Source organism: Psittacula echo (assembly GCF_963264785.1).
Source record: "Psittacula echo genome assembly, chromosome: 20".
Taxonomy (NCBI): domain Eukaryota; kingdom Metazoa; phylum Chordata; class Aves; order Psittaciformes; family Psittacidae; genus Psittacula; species Psittacula echo.
Genome location: NC_137756.1, coordinates 7,601,977 through 7,622,758, shown reverse-complemented (window position 1 = coordinate 7,622,758; position 20,782 = coordinate 7,601,977). Strand labels below are relative to the sequence as shown.

General features: G+C 43.4%; 1 protein-coding gene across 1 annotated transcript in view; it reads left to right on the top strand.

Annotated features, from left to right (window-relative positions):
• The window catches only part of DRC11 (dynein regulatory complex subunit 11), a gene marked incomplete at both ends in the record, with an annotated part of 93,075 nt that overhangs the window by 35,648 nt on the left and 36,645 nt on the right, over window positions 1-20,782 (top strand). Inside the window, 3 exons of the mRNA XM_080632072.1 lie at window positions 11,717-11,801; window positions 16,914-17,039; window positions 20,548-20,623. Coding sequence (XP_080488198.1) covers window positions 11,717-11,801; window positions 16,914-17,039; window positions 20,548-20,623 — 287 coding nt within the window. The remainder of the gene's footprint in view (window positions 1-11,716; window positions 11,802-16,913; window positions 17,040-20,547; window positions 20,624-20,782) is intronic.

Here is a 20,782-nt window from a genome sequence, read left to right as displayed (position 1 = left end):
CAAGCAGAGCAAAGGGGTAGCAGAAACAGGCACGAGGAGCTGGAGAGGCAGAACTGGAAATGGAGGGATGAAAGAGGCATAGAACCGAGGGGAGGGAAAAATAGGGACAGTTAGAACCAAAAATTGATAAAAAACATGAAGTGTGTCCAAGGCAAACAAAAAAGAGCAGCACCCAAATGTGTACGGCAGCAAGCAAGCTCAGGTGGGTGTCTGGAAAAAGACTGGGTTGTAAGGGAGTCGTGGTGGAGTGCAGAGAGGATGGAGGCATGCAAGTGGCTGGGAATGGCAGCCTGTTATTCTTTCTCTGAAGAGAAAATAGATTTGCTTCTGAAATCCAGTTGTTTCACTGTTCTCACTGGCAGTGGGGTTTTCAGAGTTTACACACTGGGGACCATAGCAGCAGAAAGGCTGATTCAGGGCGTTCTGGCATCAGTACGCCAACATCTTTAACAAGCTGTTGACAAGTTACTTAAGTGCTGAATTCCAAGTGAATTCCGCATGTAGAGACCTGCATCATCTAGCATAGGAAATCCAGGCTTACATTGGAAATGGGGCTAACATCAGGCACACCTCTAAGAGCACTTCCCTCCAGTCTCCTTTCTCCTTGCCCTCTATCACCTTCACCTTGGACGAAACAGCTCATCTCTTTTTGAGTCAACCATCAAATACACAATTAGACTCAAATTCAGCTGCCACAAGGTACCGCTAAGATCGAGAGCACAACTTCAGTGAAAGTGGGTTCTTGGGTGGTTAATAAAACATCCAGAGGCATTTAAATAGAATGAACTTATGCCCTTCAGTTTGGGGCATCGTCAAGCACGTCAAGGGCACATGAAGCATGACTTCTGTTCTTCTTTGAGCTGATTATCTCCCCTGAGAGCACTAGCACTTTGTCAGGTGGGCAGTGTGCCGCATGGGCTGGTAAGCATCTAGGCAAACTCTTCTCAATACAAAGTTAGCCTTAAAGTTCATCTGACCGTATCCTATCCTTGGACTGAATCATGCCTTAGCGCTGACAAGATTGGAAGGTAGCATTTCTATGGGCAGAACAGGAGCTTGCCTGGAACCCGAGGCTCATCCATTTCTTCCAGAGTCAATGTGTTTCAGCACAGGGAAAGATCAGTCAGACTCCATCGAATAGGTTGGGTTTATTACCCAGGTCAGAGCCCAGGGCTTTGAAGTCGTGGTGCATTTCAGCCCTGTGCAGACACAACACAAACTATAACTATTTATACTACATGACTTTACACTCGCCCAGCTATTAGCACCACAAACTAGCTGTGTTTTGTCTGCTGTGTCAGGCATCCTTAGGGCTTAAGCAAGAGCATTATTCCAAGTTACCATCCTAGGCTGAATAAGAGACATTTAACAGTGCCCATCAGGAGGGCTGCTAGTTCTCCTTAGGCTCTACTTGTACAGAATAACTACATCAACACAGTACTATTCAGTAAGAGCCCATACCAAATACAATATTGTTTGACTTGGGCAAAAGGTGTAGAACCATAAAAGAGCTGGTTCAGGATTTTTACTGAGGTATTTACCTAACCCAGGAAACTGCATTACCCTCAACTAAAATCTGTTCAGATACTCTCCTCCCTCTTCATAGAGCATCTCACTGACTCAGTAATCCTTTGGTGGTTGGACAGGAAGTTTGCTCTTGTTTTGTGCTCCCCATCACACAGGGAGACTGCCTCTTTCCCACAGATTTTTCTAGAAAGCATTCTAATCCAGCAGCCACTTCTGAAGATACTGGTTTAAAGCATGGCTATAAGTTAAAGGCTGCAGCCTGTGTAGCTGCAGGAGTCCTCACCGTATTCCAAGTCAAAATACAATTGCTCCAAGGGAGCAAATTCCATAGCCGGAGCTCTGCCATCTTTTCTATTGCATACATGTGCTTCCCATCATGGGTTCAGCTCTAAGCTGCAACAGAGGGGGTAATGCTATGCCCAAAATATTTCACCTTGATCCTCTTCTGGGAAATCACGTATAATCATGGGTTTATTCTTCATGTATTGCAAGGTTTGCAGTTGCAGGAGGCCTGGGAACCAGTGGGAATGAAGGTGGGAGCAGCTGATTGTAGCCTCTCCCACGTATGTGCCTGTATTTCATCCCTGTCAAAACCTAATCTTTACATTCTTTGCCTGAGGGAGCTCTGCTATCCTATAATAAAGCCTTTCCAGACAACTGATCCTCTATACAGGCCTGTGAAACAATGCATTTAAATCTCCAGTACTGCAAAAACACATACAAAAGTAGTGTAAGATGCAGTAAGGGAGTAAACCTGCCCTTCAAATTGCACTTCCCACACCACCTTACCTCTTGCACCACTTTGGTAGAAGGAAGTTACTGATATTCAGGCGCTTTGCTTCTACCGCAAGTATGGGCTGCAAGTCCAGCTCCAAATTCCCAAAGGACATTCCTATGCCTGTAGGCCCTCCCTACCAAAGAAATGCTTAAAAAGCACATTACTAAACCATCATGTAAATGAGCAATAACAATAAAAAAAGCTCCATTTTGTGCTTATAACTGATTAAATTTGAGTGCATCCCACTGTGTAGGACGTGCAGAAGAATTCGGTCACTTGGGCACGGCTGGAGCCCTACAAAAGGTATTCAATTCTAGATGGGGCTCCAAGATTATCCCTAATTTTCCTATATTTTCTTCACACTTTTTTAAATCACCAAAGCAGAGATTCTAAACTATTCTTCTTACTACTGAGCTGTTTGGTGGTTAGCATTGAACATGAGTCTGTAAACATGTGTAACTCTACATACAGACTCTCTACAATGTTCTCCCATATCAATCCCATTTTTCCCTGGTTTTACACTGTGTACACCTGACTGTCATTTATTCAGATAAGGCTGCACAGGCCAATTGGGATGGACATTGAAAACTCATGCACTGTGACTGCTTTCATATGCATGCAATTGCCACAGATTTATAATGGAATTGTTCATTTAAACACTTGTGCAAACATCAGAGAACCAGATCTCTTGGGGTGGACAAGCAAAAGGCAGCAGCAAAAGGTATCACCATGTTTGATTGCCTTCTTTACAACTTAGGACCATTCTATGTGTCATTTTCAGCTTCTTATTCGCCACTGAAGTTTTTCTTCTGCACCACAAGTGCTTTCCAATGAAGTGCAGAGCCGTTAGCCCAGCACTACAGTATTGGTCTCAAATGAAGTAGCAAGCCACTCTCCCAAGCAGTTAATGTGATGCCTGACAGATGCTGATTACACATTGTCCTTTACAAATGCTTAAAGTCAAGTCATGGCCAGGCAGCAGGTCAGGGGAACAGTGAACCATGAATGGGACAGCCATGATATAGTGGTTGGAGAGGACAGTATGCACATCCAGATCATTTTCATCCAGGGAGGCAAAAAACAAGGCAAGTTAGACTTACGGCAGACTGGGCCGTATTGCTGCACTGATACCATAGACCTAAGGCAGATTTAGAGTTCTAACTACTAAAATGTGCCTGGTGCCACCTTCAATATCACCTCAGATTTATCCATCTTTATCATGCTGTGAAATGATGCAAGTGGTTATAAACCAGGTAAAAATCCCATCAAGGTTATGTATTACTCTTACATGCCATATTTACCCTAGTATTTCAATAAGGTTAGATCAAAGCACAAGGCTTCTTTGTTCATTTTCAGGCTTTTAGTCCCCAGTTTTCCTGACAGACATAAAGGGTGCAAATGCTGCATAGCACGTGCAGGGAGTTTGGCATGCCCTGAGTGCATTGAATTTATTATGCATGCACACAGCTATCCATCCAGCACATAAGCCATAGGTTCAGGGAGAGCGCAGTCATTTCAGAGAGTGCTAATACCCTTGAAACCCTTCAAGTACCTTTCACAGTCAGGTGGTGGCAGAAGGAATACAGCACCAGCACAACCATAGCAGAACAAGGAGAAGGGTTCCTGAGACAGCCGACACAGAGCCTGGGTGCAAGTGACACTTCTCCAAGTGCTCAACCTGCCCAGGGCACCATTTCCCAACCCTCCCCAAAGCCTTATCTTCAAGTTCAAGGGATGGACCAGGGCAAAACACTTTAAAGCAGCCATGGCCAGTTGTACAGCCTTCTTTCCCATCCAGAGACACATTTTGTTCAGCTAACACCTTGACTTCTAAGAAGCAAAAGCAATTGCTCAGATTTCTCATAAACAACTCCCACAGGACAAAATGCTCTCTCTGCTGCATTCCAAACCCCAAAGAAACTTGTGATGTTGGAGGGCAAGTTATTTCTTTTGGCTGGCTTTGCTATGAAAATCGCATGCTTTATTTTCCTCTTTACAGAATTCATCTTGTGTTAATAAAGTACTGTTGATTCCTTCTGGCTGACTCTGCAGGAAAGCTATTCTCACAAAGCTTCTAGTCTGAGCTGAAATAATCTTGCTTAAAACTGGCCATAATTGTTTCAGCCTCTTAAGTCTAATGCTAAGCACAGGAAGCACTGCCAATTCGAATCAGGACTTGGTATCCTGTGAAGGCAGGATAAGCTGACCAGAGGTAAGGAATTCAGTAAACACAAGGAGAATTTGACCTGGCCTTTTTTTGAGCCAGCTTCTGTATTTCTGACCTTGCTCTAAAGAGAAGGGAAAGATAGAAGAAAGTCAAAACAAGTGAGTGTTTAACGAGAGTTGTGTGCTCCAGAATACCCATTACTCCATCAGCCAAGTCTTCCATTCGTGGTGCTGGGCCCTGAGGGGAGTTCTTCCTCTGCAGGAAGGATTGCTCAACCCACTGTCCTTCCAGCTGCATTGAATTCCTCCAAAGGCTGTAGACAGTCAACAGGAAGCTAACACTGGAAATAAGCCTGGAGACAGTCTGACAATGAAAGAGGGGGAGCAGCCTTTCACCTGTGAGACAGCCCCTTGGCTTCACAGCTCCAGTAAACATGGAATGATAAACCAGTCCAAAAGAGAAGGAAAGGCAGGAAAAGAAGCTTAGACCTAGGAAACAAAGCATGGGTGCAGCGTTCAATGTCAGATCTTCTCTGCAGAGAAGCAAACCAGCAGGATTTCTGTTTTTCTCAGGCCTGTTTCTGGTAAGCAGAGATTTTACCCCAACACAAGAACATACAGTCAGTCTGATGAATTCCTCAGTAACAAGGCCAACAGCTACTTGAGGCTGCTGTGTGACACCACAACATGCCTCGCTCTTAGTTCAGAAACCATGCCCTCCAAGGGCAGGGATGGAACATCCAGGTGTCCTTGGATCTACCAGGAGATGCTCCCACTGTGACTGCAGAGAGCCTCACACCAGCCTTACCAGCAGCTCTGGCCGAAGCTGTTCTGCATGGCAGCAGTCAAGCCAAAAACCACCAAGTAACCTTATAACAATCTGCTTTCCAGTCCCTTTAATCTTACTTTCATTTCCATACCATAGTGGGTAAGCTTAATACTTGTCTTCTTTAGGTTCTTCTGAGCTTTCAGCATAGGTTGGATGGTACTAGCTCTTGCAAAGGAGTTCAGAAAGCAATTTCTCCCAGTGCTGAGTTAATTCAGATTTGAGCTCTGAGAAAGCTTTTGGCAATACTCTTTGAGGGTAGGGAGGGCCATGTAAAATCAGAGCACCAGAACATTGTGTGAGTGGTGATATTGCCAAATGTTTGTGCCGAGTTTTCCCTTTTATTTTTTAATTGAAGCCAGTATAGGAACTATTAAATCATTTGGTTTCTCCTTGGCGTTATTCATGCCCATATTGCCTCTTGTTGTCATTCAACAGTTTAGCAGTGATTTGCAGTGCTGCCTTCCCACATCTCCCACTCTTTTCAAGAAGAAAAACCTATTGCTGTTTTTAAACCAGGAATAATTTGTCAGGGTTTCAAAGGTAACAATAGATCAAAAAATTCTTTTTCCTCTTTTCCACCTTATGGTTTTTACAGCAGGAAGCAGGATAGCCAGGAATCCTGGCAAAGAAGGCTCAGACTCATGTCTGCCTGAAGGTGAAAACAGAGATTCCCTTTTTCTTTTCCCTGTACACTAATTACCTATTGCTATCCTTAAAAGACCAGGAGGATCCTTGAAAAGGTAAAATAGCTTCATGACAAAGCAGAACAGACCATTTCACTGTAAGAACTCAAGAAGCTTAAGAACAACTGTACTAGGTCAGCCAAAGGTCTACCTTTCCTGGCCAATAATGCTATGTGTAATAAAACTATCAGAGAGAATTACCACAGCCCACATTTAGGTCTGTCCTCTCCAACAACTGTTCCCAACTATTACTTGGCTTTGAAGCTCACTTCTATCATTTCAGATCTAAGGCAGGCATTGAGGACCCAAAAGACCATCTAATTACTATAGTTACTGTAATAAAGGCTATCACCTTTCCCCACAAACCTTTCCCACTCATTCCTCCATGGGAGTGTTTCTCCTTGCACACTGTTGGCCCCACAACATTTGATCTTACATTTTTAAAGCTGAATATTTATGCAGAACAATAAAGTTCCCAAACCTCCAAACACTTCTCCCTGCGAGACATTCCACTGAATCACTTCCATGCATGACTATCGCACATGCAAGTAAACGCTTGGAGGATCAGGACCTCAGATAAAGCATCGCTTGGAATATGTCTCTGTCCAAACCCATTAAAGATGACAAGAAGCCTGTGGAAATTAACCTTGCTTTATAAGTAATTCTGTATTTGAGTAGGCCGTTTTTTCTGGAAGTGGTTTTTCAAAGGGCTAAAACACACACAGACTAAAGGGAAGAAAACGCTGCAGCAAAGACACCTCAAATAAACCAACGCCGCGATTTAAGAGAACCCACGTCAGGAAAGATCACAGAAACAGGCAAGAACTCCAAAATAACAAGGGGTTTATTTCTTTAAAGGGCTCCCCCACCCTTTGTTTTTGTCCCTTTCTGTGCAGAACACTCTGCTATCCCTCCGCATACAGCCCTCATTCATCCCTTTGCTTCTTGCACACAGCCCACATCTTTTTTTACCCTGAAAAGAGTTAAATGCTCCTTTTTCCTCCAAAGAGCAATTTTTTATTTCTCCTGACAAGGCCTTTTATGCAATTAGCTGGAGAAACCATGGCCAGAAAGAAAGAATAACACATGTAAAATCACGCCAGAGGACAGAGTAAGTAGTAACTTGTTGAGTCTATTACAGGAGAAAATGTTTAAATCAATGGTGTGTTCCCATAAATCAACAGCAATATTTAGCCTTAACTATAACCATCCCTGAGCAATGTAGAACAGAGAGAAAACACTTAAGCAAAAGCCAACAGTGATGCTCCTGGAACAAGGAGGGGAGTGAGCAGCAGATGGGTAAAGCACAGCATGGGGTTTCCTCCAGGCAAGGAATTGGTTTGATGGGTCAGAAAGGAGATGCCACAGCATTCAGGGTTGAGCAGGACTTCAGCAGAGACTATCAATAACAGCGACTCCCACCAAGCCTGGTGCTGATCTGGAGATGCTAAAGAACCATTCTAACCTAGTTAAAAACTTGGACGTGGATGCAGGTTGTGTGCTAAACCAGAAATTGAGCCCAAATTGCCAGAACTCTGTGCTACACAGTCAGAGACAGAAGGGTTTGCATTGCAAACCAGAGATGATCATTCCTTTTTAATTATACTTGACAGATCTAAGTTATTATAAAAGGAATAGGTTTGGGAAAGGGGAGAGCAATAACAGTGAACCAGAAAACAGAATTTAACTCAAGAAACAGCACAAAAACCTCATCAGACCCTTCTCTTTTTTAGCTGGGAGAAGGAAGTTGTCTCTTTTCACTCCTCCATCTTTGTTCATCCCCTTACTCTTCCAGTTGAGCTGCTTTGATTCAGATTTAGTGCCCCCATTCATTCCAATTAGATGGCTTTTCCATAAAGCTGTTCCCAAACCCATGCTATGCTCCCATTGACAGGATTTCACTGCTTTCCAGAAAAGTAATGGGTTTCTCACATACCAATTTCTAAAGGTCCCTTCTTCAGCAGTGTCCTCCACAGAACAGAATCTTTTATAGTTCTATTAAAGCAGTGGCTCTGACCCAGAGAAGGATGTTTTGCCTATCTTGAACTCTGGCACTCATCAGTTTGATTGGAAGCAGTGCAAGCAAAGCTCCCAAACACAGATTTCTCTCCCAGCCTGTGTTTGTGCTGGGGATTGCCCCCAAATTTCAGTTGTTCATTTAGGTGAACGGTTTTACTAGAACTGCATCCTCCATATGAATCCAATGGGATTTGCTTCTGCTTTCGCTTGCAGTCCTTAACACAGCATCAGCGCTCCCACTGAAGCTATCGCATTGAAAATAGGAGTTGCTTCTTCCAGCTCTGGCATTTACACGTTTTTATGACATGCTGGAAAAGCACAATTAGACCATTTCCCCCCCGCAAATGTTGAGACAATAATAAGTAACAGATTCATTGAGTTTTGACTTGCCTCAGAACTAGGTGTTTCTGACATGTACCACATCCCTCAAATACGTTACACACTGCAATACTCTTATCAAGAGCATGAGCTTTCTGCGTTCTCCTCTCCCTATCAACATGCAGCCAGACTTTCCTGAGCACCAGTTCAGTTTGATAGCACTCAGTGACACGCAGAGAAAGCATCGGGGTGTGTGAGCTGTGGATGATGTGTCAGACCCAGTGACTGATGTGCAAAGAAAGCATCAGGGTACTATAAATAACTGAAAATCAAAGTAAATGCTGACCAAGCAGTGGGGGTTTTAGTTCACTCAACCAAGAGAGCAATCTAAGCAACAAACAGGCTGAAATTCACACATCTCCAGCGAGCTAAAGCCCTACAGTGGCTGTGGTTGACTCAACTTTTGGAGTCACCACAAGACGCAGATGCAGGTGCGATGCTCTTCTACTCCCCAGTTCAAGTTTCAAGCTGGTTGCTGGCTATGGGAACCCTCTGCAGCTCAACCTTCTCTAATGACTTGGTTTAAAGGCTGAGTTGTGCCATCAGTGCCACATAGGTGGAACCAAGGATTTTCCAGCATAAATCTCTCCAGCAAAACAAAAGAGCATGCGAGGCTCAAGTATGGAGCAAGTCTTGTACCATCTGGATTCATTTTCTTTCAGTATGATTGCCTTAGAACATTCATTCTAATCATGAATACTTCATTGTTTCTAGGAAGTTTCAAAAGGGGAGGGCAGTTTAAAATTATCTGAACTATTCTTGGTGCAAAGCAAGCTCAAAAGCATTCTACATGTTTGGGAGATCCTCCTCATTCAAGAGCTGTTCCCTGTGGGATATGCCTGGTGGGAATCTCTTGAGCCATAGAAGACACGGAGCTTATCTGATGGACCAAAGATACAGGAATAGCCTTGGCTGGCTCATAGAATGCATGCTGGCTGCTCATTTTATCCTGGCATTTTGTCATTCTCAACCACTAGAAAACAAGCTGATACAAAATAGCTTAGTTGAATCCAAATTAGCATCTCATGACAAATGTGTGAGACAACCTATTGTGATGGTTCTGAGTAGAATGCTGCCAAAAAGTGAGCGGAGAATGAAAATTGAGATTCATTACATTTCCCAATGAACTTTTGACCAGGAAGATCAATGACTGCATTTTTCTGTGCGGATTTACAAGCCAAATGAATCCCTGGTTTAACCTCTGAACTCAGAGGCTATCATAAAGAGAGGAATTTGTCTACAAGGGTCGCGTATGTGCATGCTTTCCAGGCATTACAAGATTGCAGTTGCAGTTGTTGAAACCTCGAAGAAAAAGAGGAAAACCTGCAAGAGGTCAGACAGGGAAATGGGACTGAGGAATACTGCTCCCTGACAACCAGGCAGCAACTGATCTGCTAAGCAATGGCACACGGGAAAGGATGAAGTCCACAAAAACAAAACACATGTCCCAAAAGAGAACTACCACTGAAACCTATGGTAGTTATCTCCTCCCAGGGTCACTGACATCCACAGGAACTTAGATTCTGCATTGTCCTCAACCGAAGACCCAGTCATAGAACCCCAGACTGGTTTGAATTGGAAAGGACCTTAAAGCTCATCCAGTTCCAACCCCTGCCATGGGCAGGGACCCCTTCCACTGGAGCAGCTTGCTCCAAGCCCCTGTGTCCAACCAGGCCTTGAACGCTGCCAGGGATGGGGCAGCCACAGCTTCTCTGGGCACCCTGTGCCAGCGCCTCAGCACCCTCACAGGGAAGAGCTTCTGCCTAAGAGCTCAGCAGCAAATACAGATCAGGACCTGGAACCCACTTGCAAATATCCAAAGTTCTACTGAATTCTATAGCACTCAGATGCACACTCACCATACTGTAGCCAAAGGGCAAAGATTTCTGTCCTCAAGAGCTGCAAATGATTTAGAAGCGAAAAAGCCAATCAAAACACCAAATATAGCACTAATGAATATTGAAAGCTGGCACTGATTCTGCATTCAGTGGGCAATGGACTCCAAAATGATTCTTCACCCGCAGTGAATATTGCCTTTCCTTCCCCCCAGCTGGCATTAGTAAAGTAGCAACCATCTTAATATCAGATTTTGAGCAATTTGCTACTGCAAGCCAGGTCTGGAGCAGCATTTAAAACAAAACTGAGCTGTTTTCTGTGTGTTTGTAAAAAATGAACCCTGATCTAAGTTAACTGGATGATGCAGGGTTTTGAGGCCAAAATCCTATTCTTACTGGAGTAAAAGTAGTAATGATAATAGAAAATATGCTAACAACAAGAGCCTTTTGTTCATTTCTGGCTTCTGGGGATGCAGTCACCACAGGTTTGCATCTGTTTGCATATAGAACTAGTAACTGTTGAACATGCAACTGACTTGCAATGTTCAATTACGGTCACAGATGGATATTTGTTTATTCTTCCATAATTGGTGTTACATTAATACTAGCTAGAGGTCTAAACCCTGCACGTGGTGCTGTAGGAACATAACAGATGCTGTGTTCCAAGGATCTTGGTTGAAAATTGAGTCTCCTGCTCAACAGCAGGCTAGGAAAGCCCCTGAAGGTACCAGTTGTTTAAGAAAGGAGAAAAGAAAGCAATTTTTATGAATCACATTGACCTTTCTGAGCTGGTTCCTTCTCCAGGGAAATTTCATTCCATTCAGAGGAAGCATTACCATTCGCTTTGAAAGCAGTGGAAGGATTTGCCTCCAGTGTCAGAATGGGGCTTGGTAACACCATAAAGATGATATTGCCAAGCAGGCAGAAAATCTTCCTACTATGACCCAAAAAGCTGTTGAAGTGAACAAAGTTCAAGACTTATCAATATAAATGGCCTTTAGACTGTTATTACTGCTTATATCTTTTAGTCTCTTTCTGAAGGATCTGGAAGCACCCTATGTTGTCCATGCCATCAGTGAAGCCTCCTCACCAGCTTCCATCATCACCAAATTGTGCAAGTATATTGGAATTGTGGAGGGTGGAGATCCTCCCATGGGAATACAATCTGGAATTCATAGATTAAAACCCAATTTAAATAAAATTAGTATTTATTGTTTAAAGCTGGATGTTGAAAGCAGAAGGTAGAGCTACAAACAGGAACCCTTTAAGCTAAGGCTCTGCTATAGAGTGAACTCTCAGTGTTTGATGGGCCACGGAACACAAGACATGAGTTTGTAACTGTTTCAATGGATTTCCTCGCCAAAAAAGCCACTGTCAGGAGCAGCAGCTCTGCTCTGTGTGTTTGAACAGGAGGGTGTGCTTCCCCACCAGCTAACGACTTGGCCAACGCGATGGAAAAGTATGGATTGTAATTCCTTTCTCACTTGTGTTTCTCACACAGGCACATCGTGGGCAGGTTCCCTGACTATCCCCCTGAAGAGGCAGGAGGGTCAATGGCTATTCTTTCTCAGAATACTCCAGAGCAGGTACTGTCACTCCCTCAATGAAGAAGGTTGATGGGATCGGGGAAAGCATTGCCACAAAATAGGTCTGTTTAAGTAACAAGTTTTCATACCAACAGCCTCCGGTACTCCTGAGTGAGCCAGGTACGGTGGCTGGTTGTGGGCTTCATGACCTCTGTGGTCCTTAAAGCTCCCCTGTTGAGAGACAGTGTCATGTTCATCCGCTGCCTGCAACAGATGGGCCAACACAGGCATGGTAAAACAGCATTTTGGATTCAGTCCTTCTTGGAATCATCAGGGTATACAAGCAGCCTTTGTGTGGTTTAAGCAGATGTAAATACAGACTAGCCCAGCATAAAGCAGGATACTCTAACCATCAGTTGCCTTGCTTACAAAAATAGGCAGGAAAACCGCTACAAACAGCTCTCTGTGCCTTACTAAAAGTGAGCTCAGGGCATGCTCCTGGTTTTAGCCAAGTTCAGAGCATTCTAAGGTCAACCCTGCAAGCCTCTAAGCCTCTCTGTTGTTCAGTCCCAGACAGAGCGAAGGAGACCTCCTGGTTATGTTTTCAGCTCCTAAAGTAGAAACACATGCCAGAGTCAACAAGGCTTTGTTGGCTGCTCTGAGCAGCAGGGGAGCCACCCAGCAAGTGTGGCTTATTGCTGGAGAAGCCTTGGGGGAACGTGATGCTAATCAGACCTGCTACCAACAGGGATAAACACAGTTCGGAGAATGCTAAAAGTTGTACCGAGCACAACCGGATGTGGTGGGAGATGATGGAGAAATAAAGTCCTCCTTTGCTTTGAATTCCCATCTTCAACTATTTTGCCATCTTTCTTGGGCATCTGCTGTCTCTTTGCGTAAAACATAATAAAGGAAGGCAGAAGTCTGAAGAGATGGTTTTGCTGCCTGTTTTCGCTGCAGGAATGAAAAATACCTGGAAGAAAATAACTACGCCTGTTTTCCCAACACATTTCCACTAGCTATTACCTACTTTTCAAAGGTTTTCTCTTTTTCAGCCAGCACAACCAACAGCAGAATGTATGCAACAACCTTAACAGATACCCAGAATACCACTGGCAAAAGAAAGTTCAGTGCGATCGTGATTTTACCTGAATGTCAGACAAGTAAAACAGTTTTTGTTCAACTGAGTCAGCTGCATATTAAAAATCCCTAAGGCAACTGCGTTTGTTCCACACTGGTCTACTGGGCAACATAGGAAATGAAATCCTGGCCCCATTGAAGTTAATGGGAGTTTTGTCCTTGACTTCAGGGGAGACAGGATTTCACCTCTTGTATATATTAGCTTCTGTGAATGGGTTAGGTGCTCCTCAGTTAAACTCCATGAAAAATCAAGACTGAAGTGTATTTAAAAAGTGGGCATTTTATAAGGCTTGGGTAAAGACACTTTGGGGAAAATAAAATACAAATTAATCACTTCACGAACCATTGCTGCGTTATTATACATTCTATATTTCTTTATCCTTTGACAACTCTGACCTTACTTGACTTTGTAATGAAGCTGGCCTCCTGCACAAGCTGCTTCCATGACATTTTACAAATACCTTTCCAAAGGGGATGCCAAAGAGATCCCCATGCAAAGTACTTGGTTTAGTTAGGAAAATACATGCTCTCTCTTGACTGAAGAGAAGCTTCTCTCTACACACTCTTCAAGAGAAATTTAATGTTCTAAGACATCAGTGTAGTCTCCTGCATCTGTTCCAGGTGTTTGTCCCTAATGGGTTTTCATGTTTGCTCCAAAGATACCCATCAGATGTGACAATTTTTAGCTTTGCCCTTATCCTGCTGCCAACAAAATGATGATCTCTTCCTGTAGTTCATTAAGTCTCATCACCATGAAAACAAGCTAAGAGAGTTGTCATTTAGCAGGCACATTCCCCCTCTCCCAACTCCCTCTCATTTCCAATCTTAAATAACATAGCAGGAAAAGAGATGCTTATGAAGAGTTTGCTTGTACATGTGATTGCATTGCCACATTATGGTAATCACAGCATTGGATCCAGCAGCATCTAGAGAAGGAGGGGGAGGAAAAAACCCTATGTGTTAACCGCTGCGCAAACACAGACCTCTGATCCTGGCTTGGCACTCTGGGCACTATACTCTGTAATTACTACCAACAGCTGAAGATCCCCATGAATCCCTGTAATCAGTAAATGGCAGTGCAAGAGATCCCCAGAAGATGGCTAATATTAGCAACCCTGACTATTCCCAGGTAGGGACAGTAACACACTACTATGCAATCAAATGCTGCAGTAATCACACACTTTTGCACTGCGAAAGTTTGGAAACACACTTGAACCAATGTATGAATAGCAAAGTCAATGTGACTTCTGGGGGTTATCAGGTTAGAGGAAAACATCTTTTCAGCCTCAAAAGAAAATATTGCTGGAGAAGAGTCATCCCTCAACAGGAGTCCTACATCAGGGGCTGGGAGGAGGCTAAAATTCATCTGCTCTTACTGAAGCACATGCTCTTCCTCAGTGTTAACAGCTTTATAAGGGCTTTCAGCAGCATTTCAAAAAGAGACAACCTTGCAAAGAAAAGGGCAGTCTAAAATAATTTAGGAAGACATCTGCTTTTATTTCCACTACGAAGTTTTCTTCAGGGGAAAAAAAAAAAACCTTGGTATTATAATGTGGGTGAATTGCTTAATATCTCAAACTAACCTTTGCTTGCCCTTCCCTTTCTTTCCTGCTCTTTTGTCAGATTTTTCAGGCATCTTCTTGTAGCTGGAGGGAAAATTGCTCTGTATAGAAGAGTACAAGCCATTCAAGGTTAGATACACAGCCAGCTTCACCCCAGCTCCCAGGCCTCTGCAATTATGGAGCTCCTGAGAGCAAAGGTGAAAGCAGAGCTGGAGAAGCTGCACCAAAAGAGCACAGAGAAGGTGTATCTGACACAGAAAAGGAGAGATATATTTGCTCTGTCCTTCCCTTCTGGGAAGCAGGGAGCCACTTCAGAAAAGTCAGGCTTCACATGCATGATCTTTAAGGTCCCTTCCAACCCAAATCATAGAACCCCAGACTGGTTTGTGTTAGAAGGGACCTTAAACTCATCCAGCTTCAACCCCTGCCATGGGCAGGGACACCTTCCCCTAGAGCAGGTTGCTCCAAGCCCCTGTGTCCAACCTGGCCTTGAACACTGCCAGGGATGGGTGTCCCATGATTTCACCAAAACCACTTGGCATCTCAACTACACATATGTTGCCAAAGCATCCAGGGAAGAGACTGTACCGGTGTTATTTGAACACACAAGATCTCTGCTTGCAGTCACTGAGCTTTTGTCTAAATGTGGCTTTTTGGGTTCCTGCGCATTTCATTCAGTGCTAATTGCAAGCACCATTTTCCTATTCCCTATATGAGCACTTAGTTCAAGCCTTCACACCATAGCTTGTATTGCAGCTCTGAAAATACTAAACACATGTTTTTGTCTTGCCATCTTGCAGAACAGATGAAGGCAAGACAGAAGGATAAGGATAGTTCAACCATTAAGTCCCGTTATAGCAGGTTCATGAGAACAGAAAATCTACATAACCCCTTTGGGTATCATTCATCTGTATAAGAACATGAAAGCAAATCATTCCAATCAGAGTCTGGATTTACTTAAATTATATATAGATAAAAAAATGTATTATATTATATATATTAAATTATGTTTTTATATATATATACACACACACTATCACCAGTATTTACTCAAAAACACTGCTTGAAATTAAAATCTTTTCTCAAGCACATATGTGTGTAGAAAAACCCACCCTTGAGATACCAGAAACCATCACAGTGACCCTTTGGTAGGCAGTCATAGCAGAGGGTGGATGTAACGAGGTTGGATTTCTAGCAGAGTACTAGCGCTAGGATAAAGGATACACTTTGAGTAGCTCTGTTGGTTTTGGATACAACAGGCCTGTTGGGACACTAAAAACCTATTTTGAACTCCAGTCAATCTGTTAATCTATCTGAGGGAATGAAATGCTTCATTGCTTATCACCGCAAGATATGACTGAATGGTGCTCGGGGTTTAAATTACCATATTTAATTAAATGTAAGATACTGAAATGCTTGGGGAAATCCACTAATGAATTTCACTGGCTGCAAAGTGTAGCCCCTGTCATTGTCCCCTTCCACTGCCCAGGCTCCAATGCATTAAAAGGCATTCCTTAGAAAACAAGTATTTTTACTGTTCTAGGAAGCATCTCTTCCAATTAGAAATGTTTCATTTTCTACTCTTTCATGGTACTGCCAATAGTAATGTTCCATTAATAAACTTCAATAAGTACAGCGTTTCTGATTTACACTCATCAGTAAGTGATCCTAGGATTCCTCTCAGGGACAAGAGAGCACAATAAAAGGTGCCTGGGAAAAAGATAATGGTAGGAAAAGCAAATTTCACCCTCTGCCTTTTTCAGATAATAAAGTATAATGGCCAGAACTAAAGTTATGGAAATTGATGTAGCTGTACCCAGTTATCTGCTGGTAGTAGCTTGCAGGGATAAAGATGCTGGGCTATCCATGTATATCTGTCAGAGTTTGTCACAATATCTCTATCAGATAGATATCTGATAGAGATATCTATCAGATATCTCTAATATCTCAGCCACCAGAACAGCTTCAGTCTTTAGCCATATATTGAAATTAGACATGCCTTGAGGCAAGCTCTCAAAATCCATCTCTATAAAATCAATCTGCCTTGGAAACACTGGGACAAATTAATAATCGGAGTTCCAAGTCCAGAGGGAACGTCAGGTTGTATGTCATTAGAATACTGTGCTCCTGGGTGGTTTCAGGAATTGGTCTTACTATCCCTTGCAGCTGGGGACATAGAAATAGCTTCTTTCCCCATGGGAGATTGGGATAGTCAGCGCCTGTGCTGAAGTGTGCTGGTGGGAGTGCCCTCAGCAAAAATCCAAAGGACTTCTCTATAGTGGCCAACCCCTCTGGAATTCATAGGGGACCACCAAGCGACATACTGATTGTCATGTTACCATAGTATTGGAAAGCTGAAAGTGAAGGAGGAAGATACACACTGGTTCATACCTCCTACAGGACATGTATAATACACTTTACACGTGAAAATATTTGACCAGCTCTTCACATGTTTTTCTGTCTCCTTCAGGTTGCTGCAGAACTGGCTGCCAAAATGGAGAAGGCTTTGGAGAAAAAGGACCAGAAGGGCAAAAAAGAAAAAGGAGGAGAGAAAGAAAAATCTCAGGGCAAAAAAGACAAGAAAACTAAAAAGAAAGTAAGGGCATCCTGCAGTGAGAACAGAGCCCAAGTCCAGCCTAGTCAGCCATCTGTAGGCAGACGCTAGTAACTCAGATTAGACTGGTCACCAGGGCTTCAGGCCTGGGTTCCGAAGACAGAACTGAGGCCAGTTCCTCTCAGCCTTTCAGTGACCTTGATGATTCTGGGGAGCTGGTTTGTACCTCTCATGTTTAGGAATGGCCATTTGCATGGCATGGCTCCGCTCAAGGGGAAGAGCTGAGTTAGGTGCAGACTGCCAAAGACATAGATGAGGGAAAAATACACATTAGGGCTTTGACATCATTGCCAGGACAGCGTGCACACTCTTTTCACAGCATTGCTGCTTCTTTTTTCATGCATATAACAAAAGGGGGCCCAGGTAGCTAACCAAGCATCACCACTTTCCATGTGGGGTACAGAGAAGTTAGTTACTGCCATCCCAGGGCTGCCAAAAGCATGGCAAGGAGAACATAGCACTGCACCAACATTGCTCTTCAACACCTTTCTCATATGGGACACCCATTCTGCTGGAGTGCAAAGCTTAATCTCAAATTGGCTCCTCACCTCAGAGCTTGTATGCATTTCAATCTCATCTATAAGTACAGTTCTTACCTGGCCAGCTGTGTCTTTTGTACTGCAAGCCAGTGTTTTATAAGCCTGTAAATAGCAGTCATGCATTTTCAGTCCACATTCTTAGGACATGAATTATCTTTTGCTGTAAGTCACAGTGGACACCACTTAAAGAAGGATATACTCCCCAAAGTCCTCTATGTACTAAGGGCTGGTTTCACAGAAGGTATGCTTCTGAATTGCTTTGGGAGTAACTTCACTGAGGAAAGCACCTATGAAACAGTGCAGTGATCAAAGGGCATCTTCAAAAGCAAACTATGCAACAAGAATTCTAGGCTTTTGCTGAAGCAGCAACTTTTGTTTCCCACCTACTTTATTGCATAAACAAAGTTGAAACAATATTTTATGGGGTTTTATTAATAAGGGTCATTAATCTCCCCAGGAGTGTGTGGAGGAGAAGGGTGAGCAAAACTGACTCCTCACTACAAGTTTAACACAGATTCATTGTAAGTCCTAGCCCTAGAATAACCATTTAACAAGAAAAGATGCTTTTCTTGGACAACAGCCATTAATCTGGCCAAAGCTCCCATAACAGCTAACCAGGAATCTAAGCTACGTGAACTTAGGAAGCCTCAGTCTATCTAATCGGGAGGTAGAAATCCAAGTGTTAACTTGCAGCTCAGCATCTTTGCTGGTTGCAAATGCTATTTGGGCCATATCAAACTATGTGTGGGGTTTTGGGGTTGGGGTTTTCTCCCCTCTGTAATTGAGGAGGGACAGCAGGCTGAAGGAGCCACGTACACAGATGTGTTTCCAAGCTCTTTAAGCCTGATCTTGCATTGCTAACTAGGAAGGGTGGTGGCTGCTCCTATGCAAACAGGTATTTGTTAGGCTCTGGTCACACATGTCTTCAGTCGTTTGTCGTCAGGGTGACACTGTCACAGAGTGCACTACCACAGCAGTGGAAGGTAGAATTACTGGTACCACTTCATTGTGTCCTAGTGGCAGAGCAGAGCAAAGCCGTGGGAGCAGAGGAGAAAGGACTATAGGACCTGCAGACCTAAGCCAAATAATACTGATGGCAAACTGTTGTCAGTAAGACTTCTGGTGACTTGTACCAGTGCCACTTCAAGGTGGAAGCCCTTAAGTCAGTGTATACACTGCAGAACTCTATGGGAAAGCTCAGATAAAAGGTTATATATGAAGTAATAGCTTAGAAAAGCTTTTGAAACTGGAGAGTTTAAAGACCATTGTAACACATAGTTATAGAACTCTAGCATCTCAGACAGTCCATTTCCCTCTGGAAGCATTCACGAGGGTGTCCTCTAATGGATTTCTGCAGCTTTGCCCTTGTCCTTGCTCCTTCCCAACTCAGCTGGCCCAGAACAAACCCTTGTGATGCCTCTGGTCTCGCAGAGGCAATGAAAAAGGCTGTTTCAGACATGTAAGTCTTAATCAAAATGAGACATCAATGTTCAGGCACACTGAAAACGTCAAACCCAACCCAAGCTCTGAAACCAGATGGCAACTCACTCATCAGCTTACAAACCTGCCTGTCACAGGGTAATTTGATTCTTTGTCGGGTTTGCACATGTCAGTAGGTAAGAACCAGCGATACCAAAAATGAATCTCAATCCCTTCACAGTTGTTTTGGAATGGGGTGAAATAACAATATAGAGCTCTGGGGCTTTATAACTTCATGCCGTTCTCCTCTCTTTAGCCATCACAAGTCCTGTCTAGGAAAATTCTGAGCCATTATATCAGGTTCTCTATGGTTCATTGAGAAAGAACAAAGGGAACATTCTCTCCAAGGTTATAATTCTGACAGGGGTGGAGGGAAATAGCATCTAAAACCAGCTGAGAAAAGTTCTAGCAGCAGGACACTTATTAAAATAAGTATAGGCTAGAAGTCACAGTGATGCAGGCAGAAAAAAGCCTGACTTGGGGCTTCAGTTCTTAAAGAAAACAAAAGTTCGATCCCAGAAGGAAACCTGAATATTTCTGAACAGCCTGATAGCAATCTCTTAAGAAGCAGATGTGATATCAAAGTAACTCTGTCTGCTTTTCTCTGTAAGGTGCTGATTTGATTTCCCATTGGGCACCTAAGAAAAGAAGAAAACACCACCACACACACAAAGAAGGAAAACAAACAAAACCCACAGCTTCAGCACCATATGATCCCTCTTTTCAATAGCAGAGCACACGTTAGACCAGTCTGGCCTGCTTCACCCAGTAACATGCTGCAACCTGTCTTCCTCACTGAACATGAGGAAGGCTGTGCATCCAGATTCATCCAGAAATGTTTAATAGCGAGACATACTTTGTCCCTAGTGAAACCCATTAGCAAAATCTCCACACCAAAAGTGCACAATGGAGTCAAAAGTTTCCCTGTTGTTGAATGAGATCCACCTAGCATGGGACAGGCTTTGGAAAGCTGCAGAAACATGGTCAGACTGTTATTTCCCTATCTCTGCTTAGACTGAAATGTACACTGTTGGTTCAAGGTGCCTTAGAGCACTTAACACAGGACAAGCATGGGATCAGTCAACTGAACATAACAAAATACACAAGCTGACTCAAAGGAAAAGAGTCCAGAGGAGGCCATGGAGATGCTGCAATGGCAGGATCAGCTCTGCTCTGGAGCCAGGCTGAGAGAGCTGGGCTGGGTCAGCCTGGAGAAGAGAAGGCTCCTTAAGGGGAGACCTTAGAGCAGCTCCAGTGCCTAAAGGGGCTGCAGGAAACCTGGAGAGGGGCTTTGGACAAGGGCCTGTAGGGACAGGACTATTCTATGGTTCTATGGAACGATGCTGTCTTACTGCTCACATTAAAACAAATATTTGAAAGTCTAACTAAAATTATCACACTTGCATACTTGCAAGGTTTCTAATATATAAATATTCTGACTTTTCACCACCTCCTCCACTTCCCCCATCTAGGAAAAGGATGAAGGCTGGAAAATGGCTCCGAGTAATTTCCTTTCAATAATGGAGGAAGGAAACACTCAATACAAAGGTCAGTAGAAAAAGATAACAATTACAGCTGGAATGTTCTTCTAATTCAACTTAATCTGAATGTCATTCCTATAAGCTGGGCAGCTGCCCAAAGTAGTGGAACATTACAGAAATGAGGACATTAGATTGAAAGGTACTTAGGAAAGGAGCCTGTCAGTAC